This window comes from Geotrypetes seraphini, chromosome 5 (assembly GCF_902459505.1).
Source record: "Geotrypetes seraphini chromosome 5, aGeoSer1.1, whole genome shotgun sequence".
In the NCBI taxonomy this organism is placed as follows: domain Eukaryota; kingdom Metazoa; phylum Chordata; class Amphibia; order Gymnophiona; family Dermophiidae; genus Geotrypetes; species Geotrypetes seraphini.
Window position 1 is genome coordinate 197,183,216 of NC_047088.1, and position 17,121 is coordinate 197,200,336.

The window sequence follows — 17,121 nt, forward strand, 5'->3', positions numbered from 1 at the left end:
CCACAGGCAACATCTAATCTAGTCGCAATTGATGATAAGTCAATTCATATCTGGAAATATTGTATCCACCAAATATCTCAAAACGTCAGATATAACAACTTAAAAAACAGAATCTAGCTTTTCTGTAATATAAAGTTATGCTATGTAATGTAAGTTATGCAAGTACTGTAAAGATAATGTAAAGTAATGCAAAGTAATCCCATGTAAAGTTTTGTAAAGTTATGTACGAAAAGTTATGTAAAGTTAGGTATGCAAAGTTTGTAAAGTAATGTAAAGAATTGTATTGTCATCGCCTAGAAATGACCAGCCATCTTCTAATGTAATCCGCTTAGAACCGCAAGACACAAGCGGAATAGAAATCACTAATGTAATGTAATGTAATAACTTTAAGCATGCAGTCAGCTTCCCTTTCCTCAGGAGGGGCCCTTCACCACCTCCCCAGCCGTTAACTTCTGTTGGAAGAGTAAAGACATCCTCCAATGTTGAGGATGTAGTCTCCTCCTTTCAAATGTCTGGTTGAACTGGACTTAATATGGTTGAGCAAATAAGTGAGGTGAAAACTAATGGATTGACCCCTGTCCAGATGGTCAAGGAGCCAACCCTTGATGTTCTTCTCTTCAAAGCATAGTTTTGAAATTGTGTCAATTTTCCTCAGATGTAACAGTTAAAATGAATGAGCATGATAATCATTAGGAGGTAAATTGGATAAAGTGATAAGTCTGTGGGTAACTTACAAAGCATTGTTCTATCTAACATTAAAGAGAGTGTACAGCTTCATGAAAAAATAGAAAAAATGGAGAACTATATGAGTTAGAAATCTTTGTTTCCTAAATTTCCCGATCACACATTTCCTTTCTCCTTTGGAGCTAGTAAGAATATACATGAGGGAGATTTTGCAATATTCTGAGGTGGATAATTTTCAACCTGATAACCTCTATTATATTCCAAGGGCTTCTAGGGAGCAGAAAGGGAAATTGATAAACTAGTCTCACTAGATAGTTTAGATCTTTCTCAGTTTCTAGAATCATCTAAAGACACAATAATAAAACGTGCTATACTTTTGGTAGTTTTCAAGACAGAGTTAGAGAAACAAATTATTTTGAAACTATAGTTTACTAAAAAAACAGGCTGTGTTTTGTGACCAAAGAATTCTTATATTTCCTGATGTCTCTAAGCAGACTCAAATGAAGAGGAAGCAGTTCCTAACACTCAGGCCTAGGGCCTTGGCTGTGGGCACAACCTTCTCCTTAATTTCCCTGTAAATGCCTTATTTAATATGCAAGTGATAAGTATTTCTTTTTAGATCCAGTCCAGTTAGAAGGTTTTCTAAAAGATAAACCGGTTCAAACAATATCCTAGATTTATTTGGTATCTTTAACTAGGGAAGATAATTGAAGAAACATATAGAAATAGATGCCACATTCTGCCTATTTAGTTGTTTTTCCTTTACTAAATTTATGTTGCTATAAGGATGGTACTGTTGGCCAGATAATGTGGGCTAGATCGGTGGTATTCAACCTAGTCCTCAGGGACCACATGGCCAGTCGGGTTTTTAGGATATCCACAATGAATATGGATGACAGAGACTTTGAAAACCCAACTGACCAGGTGGCCCCTGAGGACTAGGTTGAATACCATTGGGCTAGATCATTGAATGATTTTATTTGCCTTTTTGTAAATGTTTATGATGATTTTCCTGAGTTTGTTATATATATAATTTGTAACAAATGAATAAAAATAAAAAGTTTTAAGAAACTTTGCATGTGCAAGTGCCTTCCTGCCTGACTCCAGCTCGCGATACCTCTTTGTTTTCTGCAGAGTGAAGAAGTGCTTTTTCTGGATTCCATCCAGTCTGTGTTGCCTTAACCTGTCTGTTTTTGTCTTGGAGTGACCTTTGGCTGTGATTCTTGCAATCATTTCGTCATTTAAACTGATCAGTGCTTGCGCGGCAGCGTCCAAGGTATAACTGACTGCGCAAGCACTGATCAGCTTAAATGACGAAATGATTGCAAGAATCACAGCAGAACCTCTTACTGAATGAGCTATATGTATCGGAAGAGCTGGAAGCTCTCGTTCGGGTCTCCTGAAGCAGATTCTGAAACGGGGCCACGTTGAGACCCCTTGGCAAAGTTTAAGCTAAGTGAAGACTCTCATAGGATTTGTGAATTTTTTGATTTTTGCAACCTTTTTAAAGAAACATTAAACAAAATGAAAAAAGGAGTAATATAGTAATAAGGGGAAAGAGAATATCATTATGTCTCAGAGATTGATCATATGATTTAAACGCAATGACTGGACGATGAACTCTGTGAAAGGGGGGGGTTGTCACTCCCCATTAGAATTCCATATCTCTGAGCGTTCAAGATAACAGTTGATCAATCTATTGAGACATATAGTATTTTTCATATATATCAGAGTAAGTTCCATTTGTTCATACCTCAGTATACATTATAGTATACTTTACTTATCTCCTCATACAAACTACAGCACCCCGTTCTATATAGTTGATTGGAAAGTGAAGAAGGAGAGAAAAACAGCAGATGGATAAGAAGGCCTTGGAAACACAGTTAAGAGCACAGACAGAAGTAAGTTCAATCAGAGACTGGGAAAAGATGATTAGAAAAATAAAATCAGATAACAAAGGTAGGAAAATGTTTTTATTTTCAAGCCGCATTAGGCTTTTATATCGCTGGCCACGTCAGTTTTAGCCTCGACACTTATATATTGAAATGTGTCAATTTTGAGAAAAATCTGCTGTCTATATTTTGCACTGTTCAGGAAGAAATGAATTTCTTCCTATTTCTCTGGTGTCGTACTGCATGTAGTCTAGCATCTTAGGGCTTCGTTTGTGTATATTAGTACTTTTAATTTGTGGTCCTGTATTTGCATAGGGGTTATTTTTGCTCTGCATGTGTGACCAAGGCCAGATTTTCTGGTAGGAATTAATATTGAGAAGCATACAGTATAGTTTAATTTTGTGGTTAACCATTAGTATTGTTAATAAGATTATATTTTGTGTGTGTATATTCAGTCGTGAAAAAATTAAGACACTCCATGAAATATTCAGTTCTTTCTTAAATGTCCACATATCGATGTCAAATCTTTTTTTTATTTATCTCTGGAAAAGAAAGTGATGTAATTGCAGGTAAACAACAAATAATCTAATAGTGCTGTGTTGCAGAAGACTGTGTTGATTCTCACACTTGACCTCTCCTTGTCCAAGTGGCAGAGACTCAGATTGTTGTAGAACAATATTTCTCTAGCTGTTTATTTGGTACCCCCTACTCAAGGGTGTCCAATCTTGGTCCTTGCCCAGTCAAATTTTCAGGATTTCCACAATGAATTTATATAAGATTTATTTGCTTACAGTGGAAACAGTGCATGCAGATAGATCTCATACATATTCAATGGGGAAATCTTGTTTTTGGTGTATTCACAAGGAATATGCTTTCGAAAGACTAGCATGCCCTTGCATTGGAATATGTATCACTTGCATTGGAATATGTATCATACATATTCATTGTGGGTAAGAGGTATCCTGGGGAACCTCTTTAGAAGTATTGCTTCTACTGTAATGTTCACAGTCCCAGGAAACAAGGAATCTTAGTCATGACACAGCAACAGCATCTACTGACCAAACTATGATGTCAAAGGGAGCAACGATTTTAAAGTGTTATGATGTCACAATATGGTTTAGAAAACTAAATGAAAATTCTAGGAGTAAATAGAAAATTAAAGATTCATTTTGAGTTCCAATAACACTTACATGTACATTGCATCACATGTAGAACAGTAAAAGATCAATATAATTTTAATTTGAATGACTTGATATAAATAATGTTTCAGAATTGTACATGCATATGTTATTGTTTCTTTGCAGGTAATATACAAGGACCTGTAGAATATGAGTGATGACAAACCATTTGTATGTACTGCACCTGGATGTGGTCAGGTAAATAGATGTGAATACTGTGGGCACATTTAACATATTACACTATACTGTATATATGGATGCATTTCCATGTATGTATATAGGTATCTGTGTAGCAGATACCTGTATGCATACTTTTTGTGTAGCAGTTATGTTATATGAAAATAAATGGAAACTCAGAATTTTGATAATCATGAAACCAAAAAGTGTATATAAGCAATTCAGCCTTTTCTTTATCAGCTTCTACATATTTCTCCCCTTCACCTTTGAGTCTCATAGTGCCACTTTTGCCCTTCTTCCTATCGCTATAAAATGTCTCATCTCCTTGTTTTATCATGTCAGCTTTTTTTTCTTCCATTTGCATCTTTGCTTTCCTGACTACTCGGCTAGCCTCTCTTAACTTTTCCAGATATTTTTGCCTGTCTTCCTCTTTCCTCTGACATGATCTGGGTTGAACACAGGCACATCCCACTTGTCTGGGCTGGTCTGGCATGGATGATTGGGAAGGTAGAATTTGTACTTACCTATTTAATTTCCTTTCCTTGGGTCCTGCCAAACCAGTTCAGAACTTGCTTATGAAAGCCATGACAGTCAAGGCCTCTGACAACTTCAGAAAGCTAACATTGGGTATGTTATAGCCCAGAGTTTCTCAACATGTAGTATGTGTCCCCCTAGGCACTTAGTGGGTCTCCTGCCCTCCTTTCTTCTCAATTCCCTGGAGGAGCCACTGTTTGTGGAGGGGTTGAAGCATGGGGGCAATCAACCACTGCTCCCAGGGTACTTGAAAGAATGGTAGAATAAAGAGCCTCAATGATAAGTTCGGTGAAAGCTTTATCTTTACTTGCTGCTTCTGATTTTCCTGTCATGGCTACCCTTTTGATTAAACCACCACTTGTGACTCTGGACGCCCTGTGGTGTGCTTTACTTAGATTAGATGATTTCAGATATTGAAATTAACCAGATTCTGTACAGAAATTAAGCCCTTGAATCAAGTTCAGGCTTCATTAGTGCTCTGGAGGGAACTGTAGCCAATATTCATAGTAACATAGTTAATAAGGCAGATGAAGACTAATATGGTCTATTCAGTCTGCTCAAATATTTGGCCTAATCAAATGTTATTTGAAGTCTACGTACAAAACAGTCTGCCATTATATATCTATGCTTTCTTACAGAGTGGACTTGCCTCTGTCATAAAGTTGCAATACTTAAAATCTCCTGACGTTTTGGTTATTTTCCATAATTAAGTTATAAATGAGTATACAGTATATGGACCATAGAGGTTTCTGTAAGATGTCATATTTTTAGTCACCCAAAGTGATCATTAAAGCACTAGTCTCATAATCAAGCTACTTAGAATATAAAAACATAAGAATAGCCTTACTGGGTCAGAACAATGATCCATCAAGCCCAGTAACCCATTCTCACGGTGGCCAATCCAGGTCACTAGTGCCTAGTCAAAACCCAAGGAGTAGCAACATTCCATGCTACCGATCCAGGGCAAGCAGTGGCTTCCCCCATGTCTTTCTCAATAACAGACTATGGACTTTTCCTCCAGAAACTTATCCAAACCTTTCTTAAAACCAGCTACACGATCCTCTCTTACCACATCCTCTGGCAATGCATTCCAGAGCTTAACTATTCTTTGAGTGAAAAAAAATTTCCTCCTATTGGTTTTCAAAGTATTTTCCTGTAACTTCATCAAGTGTCCCCTAGTCTTTTTGACGGAGTGAAAAATCGATCCACTTGTACCCATTCTACTCCACTCAGGATTTTGTAGATTTCAATCATATCTCCCCTCAGCCATCTCTTTTGCAAGCTGAAGAGCCCTAACCGGTTTAGTCTCTCCTCATACGAGAGGAGTTCCATCCCCTTTACCATCTTGGTCGCTCTTCTTTGAACCTTTTCTAGCACTATATCTTTCTTGAAATAAGGAGACCAGAATTGAACGCAATACTCCAGATGAGGTTGCACCATGGAGCGATAAAGGGGCATTATAACATTCTTAGTCTTGTTAATTATCCCTTTTTAAATAATTCCTGCTTGCCTTTTTGGCCACTGCCACACATTGGGCGGAAGGCTTTGTTGTATTGTTTACGATGATACCCAGATCCTTTTCTTGGGCATTAATCCCCAAGTGGACCCTAGCATCCAGTAACTGTGATTCAGGTTATTCTTCCCAATGTGCATCACTTTGCATTTGTCCACATTAAATTTCATCTGCCATTTGGACGCCCAGTCTTCCAATTTCCTTAGGTCCGCCTGCAATTCTTCACAATCCGCATGTGTTTTAACAACTCGCTCCCCCTACCCCCAATTCGTACAAGTCTAAGGGGTTATCATATATTGGTTCCTTTTTTCCCCACATGCTCTGTCCTTAGACCTCATCTGTAAAAGATATGGGGCATCTGTTCCATTGGCAAATTCAAACAGCATTGCTGAGAATGGATCAGCTTCTAGATAAATAACAGTTTGCACTGATTGTGATTAGCATTCTATCTGCTACTCCATTCAGCTCTGTCGCGTTGTGCCCTGTTTAAAGCATAAAGGTCAGTTAATTTAGCTTTTGATTCAGTGCTTATACTGTAACAAATATGCCATGCAATTTTTTAATTCAAAGGATAAAAACAATCACTGTTGTTGTCCTTACCATCTCTCCCAGGCGTGTATTCCATGTATCCACCATTCTCTCTGTGGAAAAGTAATTCCTAATGATCTTATTTCAGTCTGTCAATACTGCCTTTGAATAATGATAAAATCTTTATTCCTTAGCATTTTGAAAACTTGCAAAATCATACAAAAACCTAAACTTATGTTTTTTAATTTTTCAAAGGTTTTGATTTTGTCCTAAGGGGTTATATAAAAAGTATCCTTTTGAGATCTTACAATACTAGAAGAGGTTATTGCTCCATTGCATAAGGTTAATTATCTTTTTAGAGGCTATACATAGATCCTGTTCAGAAGCTGGCAAGATCAAGGTCAGCTGTCATCACATAGCCTGGATGTTACTAGAATGCTGATGAAGTGGTAAGATCTACCTTGCTGGTTAACTTTTGATTTTGAGCAAAACCCGAACATGATTACTTTCATAATGTTAATTCCTTTTTTTTTTTTTTTGGGGGGGGGGATAAGGGAGACAGAGAATCTGGATTTTTTTTTTCACCTTGTTAGATCTACATAGGAAGGAAGGAAGCAGTTATGTCCTCAGGTTTTGACTTTCCTTGTAAATGTTAAATTACAGAATATGATCCTTTTCAACTGCAAACTTTTCTTGATGCAAAGCAGCCCATCAGAAGGAGCAGCATCTATCAATGTTGGGGCTATCATTGATAGAGATGATCAGCCTTTTTTTGTCATTGTTATAAAATAATCTGAAAAGTTTTTCTTTATGGTTTGTTGCATCTTGTTCAATTTTCTTATTCCTCCCTCCCTTGCTTTTAGGAGCTAATTAACAGTGTCCATTAACATTTGATTTTCGATTATATTTTCTATTTTACTTGCAGTATTGCTTTGTCATCTGCTATTTTCATTACTTCATGATGTATCAATGGTTTATTATTTATTATGACTTTTTAACTATTTTTTTAAAAGAATTTACCCAAGATTGTGTATAGCAAGTCTAACCTGGAAACAGACAATAAACATTTACAAAAGTAACAGTACACATTACGGCATAGTATGTTATTTACAATGTCGACACAATACACATATCTTAATAGACAGAGAGGGTACAAGTAGAAGTGCAAATAATTTAACAGGAGCTTAGATAAGGATGACTAACTTGAGGAAAAATTGCACATGTAATCAGAAAAGGTGCATACAGCTGATCTCAGAGTATGGTTATTAAGTAAGTCCTGCTGCAATATATGGAACCAATGTTGGTCTTTGTGTGTGTGTGTGGCTAGATAGCTAGTTGTGTCATGCATGAAAGTCTTTAAATGAGAGGCGGACTTTCACCTGCTTCGTGAAGTAGAGATGGTCTTGCATTAAAAAGTTCTAATTTAAAAAAATGGAATCCCTAGTAGATGACGCTATGCGTGATTCTCTGAAAATGTAGGCCTTTAAAACCCTGGCCTACATTACTATCACCTAAGTTTTTCCTAAGTGTGATTGACACACAGCCAGCGCCGTTTTGTAGGCACCGAAACTAGCGGGCTGACCAGCTCAATCGGGAGCCTGCTTCAGCAGGGCGTGCAAGCACCGCCCTGCTCCTCCCCCGAGCCAGCGGGGATAAGCTTAAAAACAACAACAGCGCCAACAGCGTGCAGCCATTCGGCACACGGCTGAGGCGCATGGCAAAGGCGCATGTGCCTTAGTGCGCGCCTTTGTGAAGCGACCTCACAGATCGGATCCAGCGCAAAACGAACCGAAGCTGACGAAGAGCCTCATAGATTTCACATTTTTCTCAGATCTGCAGGGCAGTTTGTCCTCCCGCCTGTCCCCCACCGTTTCCAGCGTCCCACGCCGAGTCCAACGACTTCAGGGCTCCCAAGCCGCCTCCCTCCTCACTAGGCCGGGCGTGTGAGCGTGCTTTGCCCCCAGAAGCGGCCTGGGAACCCTAGACCCACAGCAGCTAGAGCCAACCACTTGCTACCGCCCTCCTGCCTACTACCACCGATACCGACAGCCCACTAAGGTTTTTGCTAAGGTTTATCTTTCTGCCAAATCTTTGCTGTCCACACTTTACTTGCCAGATTCTTAGATGCATGTGTAATTGTTAGAGGCTTGGAGGCATGTGTAACTGTTGGAGGCATGTGTAACTGTTGGAGGCATGTGTAACTATTAGAGGCATGTGTAGTTGTTAGAGGCATGTGTAATTATTAGATGCTTGTACTAGATACATATGTGATTGCTAAACGCACGCATTAGATGCATAGGACGCAGGTGTTAGTCACATTAAACGCATTCATTAGATGCATGTATTAGGCACATGCACTAGATGCATATTCTAGACACATACATTAAACCCACATATTAGACGCAAGAATGATTGTTGAACACATGTATTAGACGTATGTATGGCTCAAGCTGTGATAGCGAACTCCCCCAACTCAACCACCACTACCAACTACTAGCTACACCTGTGCCATCTTAAGAACTATATCAATCTGCCTAACAACCAAACAAACCATAAATCGAGAATATTAGGGAAACAATATAGCTTTTGCGACAGGAAAAAACACACTACCCTGCAAACATGAATCTCCTATTGATCTTATTGATCTATCTAATAAGCGGTAGCATCAAAGATGTTAACTCGCTCTATCCACAATTAAGATCAATCCACTACCCTGATCTATCAATCATGCACATCATTAACCCACAAGAAGACATGATAAATCACATTAATGTTATCTCAAATAAAAGAAGACATCAACAAACCCTTAAAAAAAGAATAAGGGAAGTAAAACCTATCAGAACCGCTACTTCTACCAAACCTATCACAGCCACCTCTATTCCCTGTGCATATCTTAAAACTAGATATGCACAGAGAATAAGGCTTTTCTAATTAAAGATTGGATCATCAGCAAGCAAATAGCCTGCCTTTTTCTAACCAAAACATGGCTATTGTCTAAAGATGATCCAATAATAATTGATCTCCTATCAGATAATTATAAAATCCTTACGCTAAACCATGAGGGAAAAAAAGGAGGATTAGCAATTATTCTTAAGGAAGGATTTGAGTTCGAACTATTGGATTCCAAAATGACTAATCAATTAGAAATTTTAGCCTGTAAAATCAGTAACAATGAATTAGAAGAATCCCTATCTTGCATATTATTCTACGTCCCACTGAAAAGCTGGCCAAAAGCCAAAGAGGACTTCTGTGAATTTGTTCTACATAATTCAATTAGTCCTTCCTACAATATCATCGCAGGAGACATAAACATACACCTAGATAAAGAGGACAATACAGATAAGAAAGAGTTTAAAAACTTTCTATCCCTACTTAATTACAATCTCCCTGTATCCATACAAACACATGAAAAAGGCCATCACTTAGATGTGGTAGCCATGTCCACAAAGGAAATCTTAGACCCTACCATCTCTCTATCTGAAGGCACCTGGTGTCACGATATCTGGTCTGACCATTTTACTTATTATTTAAAGTTAATCAGGACTCATCTAAAATCTAAAATATGTCCGAGGATAAAAAAAGAACATCACACAAGAGGCTATATTAATCCAGAAAAATATTGGTCACAATAGGAACTGCAAGCGGAGATAGGTGAAGAAATCGATTTTTGGGATCACTGGATGAAAACTAGCACATCCATTTTAGATAAAATTGCCCCTAAACGAAATAGCAAAGGCAGCGTAAATAAATATAACAAATGGTTTGACACCGAACTTCTAAAAATGAAACAACTAGCAAGACAACTGGAAAGAATTTGAAAAAAAACAGGAGAATTGGCAGACTGTAACAAACAACTGATAAAAGACAAACGTAAAGCATTCTACTGTACTAAAATCAACTTATCTTGCACTGGTTCACAAGGAATCAATACAAAAGAGCTGTTCAACTTGATCACAAATTTATTTATTTATTTTTTTTATTATTTGTTTATTATTTTAACAATTTAAACAAGAAAATAAACTTCTTGTACAGAAAATGAATAAGATATGGATTCCAATATCACAACAACAAAATTTTTAAAGTAAAATTATCAACTTAATCAATCTTTAAAGTCCCATAATAGAGCGATCCAAAATTCAAATGAGTGAATCAATATAAAAAGAAAGGAAATAACATATCCTGTTGAAGAAAAGCAGACAACTTTCAGTGAGTACAGGAAAAAATTATTTTCTCTTATTCAATTGCAGTTGTTATCGCATTTCCCCCCTCAAGACGTTTCATGGTTAGAAATCCCGACAGCTGAGAGGGTTCAAAGAATATGTAGTTAGAAGATTTATATTTTACTAAACATTTACATGGATATCGTAAAAGAAAAGTTGCACCCATTGCAATTACTCCTGGTTTTAACAACAGAAATTGTTTTCTTCGCTTCTGAGTTTCTTTTGTCACATCCGGAAATATTTGGATTTTTTGACCTAGAAATTCCTTGTGTCTGTTCTTGAAGAATAGTTTTAATATCCAGTTTTTATCTGGCAGCAATACTACATTGGCCAACAATGTAGCTGGTCTTACTAATTCTTTCAATGAAGTATCCAGCATAGTTGTTAAGTCCATCTGTTGCTCCTGATCCTTTTGTTGCCTGGATTGCTGCCTTTCCTGATTTTCCATTGGAAGATAATAGATTTTTGAAAATGGAGGAAAAATTTCTTCTGAGACATCAAGTATATCCTGAAAATATTTTTTTAACATTTCTTTAGCTGAGATTGAGGATATTTTGGGAAAATTTAAAATTCTAAGATTATTAGCTCTGCTATTATTCTCCAAAATTTCCATCTTCCTTCTCAGATTCAGATTGCCTCTGATTATAGTGGACTGAATCTTATTAACTTCCAAGAAATCATTTTCAATTTTTTCAATTTTTGTATTAATTGCAATATTATCCTGTTTCAAAGTTTTTATATCCTCATTTTGTTCCTGGAATTTCTGTTCTAGAACTTTAATTTGGGGTGACAAAGTTTGACCCAGAGTCACAACTAAATCCCATAGCGAGTCCAGGATAACATTAATGTGTTTAGTAATTGTAAAGATACTTGCAGCCTTTGAATCCTGTCCAGCTGTTCCGATTCCCTCCTGAACGCCTTGTTCCTCTTGCTCCACCAATGGATCCCCCGCAGACAAGCTCTCATCCAGTGCCAAACTCAAGATAGCCTCCCGGGACATAGAGTCCACCACCTCAGGCAGACTGTCCTCCCATGGAGAGCTGGCACTCTGCGGTTGTGGAGGCGGGGTCCTAGCGTCTGGGCTCAGCGTGGATTCCAGCCCAGGGAGATACACGGCGGCTTCACTCAATGCCCGTGGCTCCAGCGGGCGACTCCCAGTCGCGAAAGGTTCCTGTTGAAGGTGTCTCAGAAAATCATCAATCGTTGCCTGTGAGGGAGTCTCCAAGCGCCGCAAGGCTCCAGCAGCGCTTTTCCTTCTCCTTTTCGGCATCGCTGCGCTCCGGTATGCAAACACAGTTCTCTGAGAGCGTCTCTCTCACTGACTGTTGTCCGCGGCCATCTTGGATCGTATCACAAATTTATTTGACACCACACACTACATTCAACCCGTGCACAATATTAAACTACCTTCTGCGAATGATTTAGCACAGCATTTCGATTCAAAAATTAAAAACCTAAGAAACAACTGTTCAACAAATGACCCTAGTGATCATCAAATAGCTAACATACAAGGAAATGAAATACCAGCAGACATGTTCTGGAGTTCCTTTCAAGATTTAGAATGGAATAATTATATCAAACTATACAAACAAATACTCTAAATCATATTGCGTTCTGTACTTATGTCCCCCAGAAATTATGAAAGCGGCGCCATTAGAATTTAAACTATCGTTGCTGCACTACTTAGCCCACAACCTAAAAAATGAGAAGTTCCTCACTAATAACGGTCACATAATAATAACCCCAATTCCAAAAAATAGTAAAGAATCATCAGCACTAGTAACCAACTACAGACCAGTAGCATCCATTCCATTTATTATAAAAATCACGGAGGGATTGGTACACACCCAATTGATGGAATATCTTAATCAGTTCTCTCTCTTACATGAAACTCAATCCGGTTTTAGACCTTTGTTCAGTACTGAGACAGTAATTGCGGCTATCTTAGATAATCTGCGTCTATTGTTTAGCAAGGGCCTCAATGCCCTGATCATGCAATTTGATATGAGCTCAGCCTTTAATCTAGTAGACCATGAAGACCATGAGAAAATGCTACAATGCCTAGACGCTATTGGTATCAGGGAAGAGGTGTTGAACTGGTTTCGTGGCTTCCTTATGTCCCGTGCCTACCAAGTACGCTTCAATCATGATCTCTCCGATACCTGGAGCAATCCATCTGGCGTACCGCAAGGGTGACTGCTATCCCCATTGCTTTTCAATGTCTACATGTCCTCACTAGGCGCGCAATTAACCCAGCTGGGGATAAAATTATTCAGTTACGCAGATGACTTTACGATCATCATCCCATTTGCTAACTCTCTCTCGGAAATTACTCCCAAGGCATCAGAAGCAATAAATTTCATGAAGCAATGGATGACTGACTTCAAGCTTAAACTTAATTCAGAAAAAACGAAATTTTTTGTCGCTTCGCCACATCCACTTGACACCAAAACTCCACTATGCATCAATAAACTTAGTTACCCTATTCAGTCCACCATGAAGAAACTGGGTGTAACTCTTGATCAATGCCTAACCATGAAAGACCAAGTAGACTCCTTAATCAGAAAGGGTTTTTTCACTCTCGGGAAACTTCAATCCATTGAAGCATATTTTGAAATGTCAGCATTCAGAATCCTGGTACAATCCCTCGTACTGAGTCAACTTGATTACTGTAACATCGCCTATTTAGCAATTTCCCAAAAGAATATGCGACATTTACAATTAATGCAAAATGCAGCAGTCAGATTAATTTTCGGGCTGAAGAAGTTTGATTACGTGACACCTTACTACCGGCAGCTGCACTGGTTACCGATGGAAGCATGCGTAAAGTTTAAGTTCGCCTGCCTCTGCTTTAAAGTACTATACGGACTAGCCCCTAAATACATAACTGACCTTTTCTCCTTCTCAGCCAACAGACACAGGAGAAGCTCACATTCGAACTTCATTTCTCCCCCAGTTAGAGGATGTAAACTCAAAAAACATTATCAACACCTTCTCTCACATCAGGCAGCATTATGGGGTAAAGATCTAGAACAATTGCTTTTGCCCACTACTTATGAGGAATTCAGGAAGCGCTTAAGAACATATCTATTCCTGAAGTATCTAGACAACTGACCCGTACAACTCTTTCTCTTCAGTAACAGTTCTCTTGACCTATTAACCACTTTCTTTCACCTTTTTAAGTTCATTCAATTTGTACCATCTTTTAATCTTTTGTAAACCGCATAGAACTTCACAGTCCTGCGGTATATAAAATGCTATTATTATTATTATTTAGGCATCATTTACAGAATGAATTCAGGCCATATTGTAAAATGCATTGTGCTTTGTATTATCTTGATTCAGTGATTGAAATTGGCATGAAGCTAGAAAATGTATCCCCTTATTTTAACCCTTGCCTTTAAATTCAAGTAAAAGAAGCTTCTGTTTCCCTTTCAAAAATTATACAATGGTGAAAGAAGTTTAAGCAAAAGGGAGGTACCCTGGTTTCTCCGAAAATAAGCCCTAGCATGATTTTTAAAGATGCTCCTAATATAAGACCTACCCCCAAAATATGCCCTAGTTAAGTTTGACCCCTGAAGCTCCCCCCTCCTCGAATGTCCCTGACTCCATCCCTGACTTGGCAATTCAGCAACCCTCATCCCTGCTGCTTTAGGAGGCCTCGGAGTGGAGGTATGTCAGTCTCATGGTGGGAGGGTTGGTAGGGTTCTGCTGCACAAGGGGATGGTTGAGAGGGGAGGAATGATGCTTGACCTACATTTCTAGTATTTGCCTTTTGATGTGAATCACACCTCCATAGGTGCTTTATGGTGCCTAATGCCACTTCTGTCGTTAGCCATGCCTACAGTGGTGTTAGGCACCTTAAAGTGTCTACAGAAGTGCAATTCTGGTGCCAGTTTTTTAGGCGCTGTCGGGCATCTTGAAAATCTGTGAAAAAATGTTCTTTAAATGGCATTTTCACTGATCTTTGGTGCCTAAAAAAACAGCGCCCTTTAGAGAATCCAGACTTAAATATGTTAAATAATTTTGTGGAATTTTTGAAATTAAATCTCAAGTTTCTGTATTTAGTGTCTTTTTTTATTTTTTATTTTTTGTAGACTGAACTATACTAAAGGTGTCAGGAGGGTAATTGTTTAAGTCATTGTAATTTGAGCATATACATTAATGATGAGTGGGATATATCGGTATTTTGTTCCAGTTCTCAATAGCTTATTTTATTATGTTTTGAGCCACACTGTAGTATTGTTAAGAAGGTACTGCATTTCTTTGAGGGGATAAGTAAGCAATTGGACCAAGGTGACCCAGTAGACATTATATATCTAGATTTCCAAAAAGCCTTTGACAAGGTGCCCCATGAACGCTTACTGAAGAAACTGTGGAGTCACGGGGTGGAAGGGGACGTGTACAGATGGATCAAAAATTGGCTGGCGGGCAGGAAACAAAGGGTAGGAATAAAGGGGCACTACTCTGACTGGATAGGGGTCACAAGTGGTGTTCCGCAAGGGTCAGTGCTGGGACCATTGCTGTTCAATATATTTATTAATGATCTAGAAACGGGGACAAAGTGCGAAGTTATCAAGTTCGCGGATGACACAAAACTCTCCAGCAGGGCCAGAACTGTTGAAGAATGCAAAGAATTGCAAAACGACCTGAACAAACTGAGTGAGTGGGCAAAAAAATGGCAGATGAGCTTCAATGTGGAGAAATGTAAGGTCTTGCACATAGGGAAGGGGAACTCCAGGTACAGCTATACGATGGGAGGGAGGGTACTCGGGGAAGGCAGCCAAGAAAAAGATCTGGGGGTATTGGTAGATAACACAATGAAGCCGGCGGCACAATGTGCAGCGGCCTCAAAAAAAGCGAACAGAATGTTGGGCATTATCAAAAAAGGTATCACTACCAGAACAAAAGAAGTTATCCTGCCACTGTATCGAGCAATGGTGCGCCCACATCTGGAATACTGCGTCCAATACTGGTCACCATACCTCAAGAAGGACATGGCAATACTCGAAAGGGTCCAGAGGAGGGCAACGAGGATGATAAAGGGTATGGAGAACCTTTCATATGCCGAACGGTTAGACAGGCTGGGGCTCTTTACCCTGGAAAAGCGGAGACTGAGAGGGGACATGATAGAAACTTATAAAATCATGAAAGGCATAGAGAAGGTGGAGAGGGACAGATTCTTTAGACTAGCAGGGACAACTAAAACAAGAGGTCATTCAGAAAAACTGAGAGGAGACAGATTCACAACGAATGCAAGGCGGTTCTTCTTCACTCAGAGGGTGGTGGACACCTGGAACGCGCTTCCCGGAGAGGTAATAAGACAGAGTACAATTCTGGGGTTCAAAAAGGGACTGGATGACTTCCTGGAAGCAAAGGGGATAACAGGGTACAGATAGAGGTTTACCGTACATTGAGCGAATAGGGTATGGATATTTTAGGTTAGGTAGGGAACACTTTCAGGTCGTGGACCTGGGGGGCCGCCGCGGGAGCGGACTGCCGGGCACGATGGACCCCTGGTCTGACCCGGCAGAGGCAACACTTATGTTCTTATGTTCTTATGTACTGAAAAATGATTTTGCCTACTTGCCTAAGGCAGAGTGATTGTTACTGTTGAGAACTGCAGAGATAGGAATAGGAGCCAAATGGTAAAATTGGCAAACACTGAGAAGCAGTAATACCTTTTGACTAGTGCTGCCCAATTCAAGGAAAAAGATTGATTCGATTGAGCCTACTGAATCAATTTTTCGATTCGATTTTCCTGCCCAATTGGATGTGTTTTTCAAACATCCTGGTGGGTTTATTTTATACCCTACACAAGAAAAGTCTCCAACTAATTACTCAATCAAAAGATAGATGGACTATGCTTGAGAGTAATCCTCTTTCCAAAATTTATTGTTCAACAACCACTCCAGTAAATCCTCTGTTGTTGGAGAAGGGATACCTCAAGTGCCTGCAGCTATTTATGACATTAGAACTAGTCTTGTCAATATAGCCTTAATGCAAACTATCATTGGTCCCTTTAGGCTCTCCTTTCTTATGTTTATATATCTTATTTTACTTATAAATCCCACATGTTCAATGTAATAACGTTAGCAAACAGTGTTAAAGAAATGTGTACTGTAACTATAACTTTTTGTACTTAGCTTTGTTTTCTTGGCCACAATATAGGCAACTGATGATATAATCTGCTAGTTGGATTAGACAAAAAGCCTTAAAGCGCTCGATTGTAAACTTGAAAGTGCTCAAGTGCTTCTTTAAAGTGCTCAAATGCTCTACAGAGCGTCTCCGTTTCACTCCATCTAGAGCTTCTTCAGGAGAATTATAGCTGTTGGCTTAAATGCTAGTACTATTAACCGATGTATTATATTACCACTTTTGTCATTCTCTGGCTC

The 17,121-nt window shown here is 38.8% G+C and overlaps 1 protein-coding gene across 11 annotated transcripts in view; it reads left to right on the top strand.

Moving 5' to 3' along the window:
- Positions 1-17,121, top strand: part of ATF2 (activating transcription factor 2) — a 185,134-nt gene that overhangs the window by 22,980 nt on the left and 145,033 nt on the right. For 6 of the 11 annotated variants that reach the window (XR_004539519.1, XM_033945185.1, XM_033945183.1 and 3 more), the window contains exon 2: positions 3,881-3,952. Coding sequence is in view for 8 of the 11 variants with exons in the window: in XM_033945185.1 (XP_033801076.1) it covers positions 3,905-3,952 (48 nt within the window). In the remaining 3 variants the exon portion in view is untranslated. Of the gene's footprint in view, positions 1-2,487; positions 2,586-3,880; positions 3,953-17,121 lie in introns of those variants that run through there. The other 5 variants (XM_033945189.1, XM_033945191.1, XM_033945184.1 and 2 more) reach the window with 2 other exon arrangements.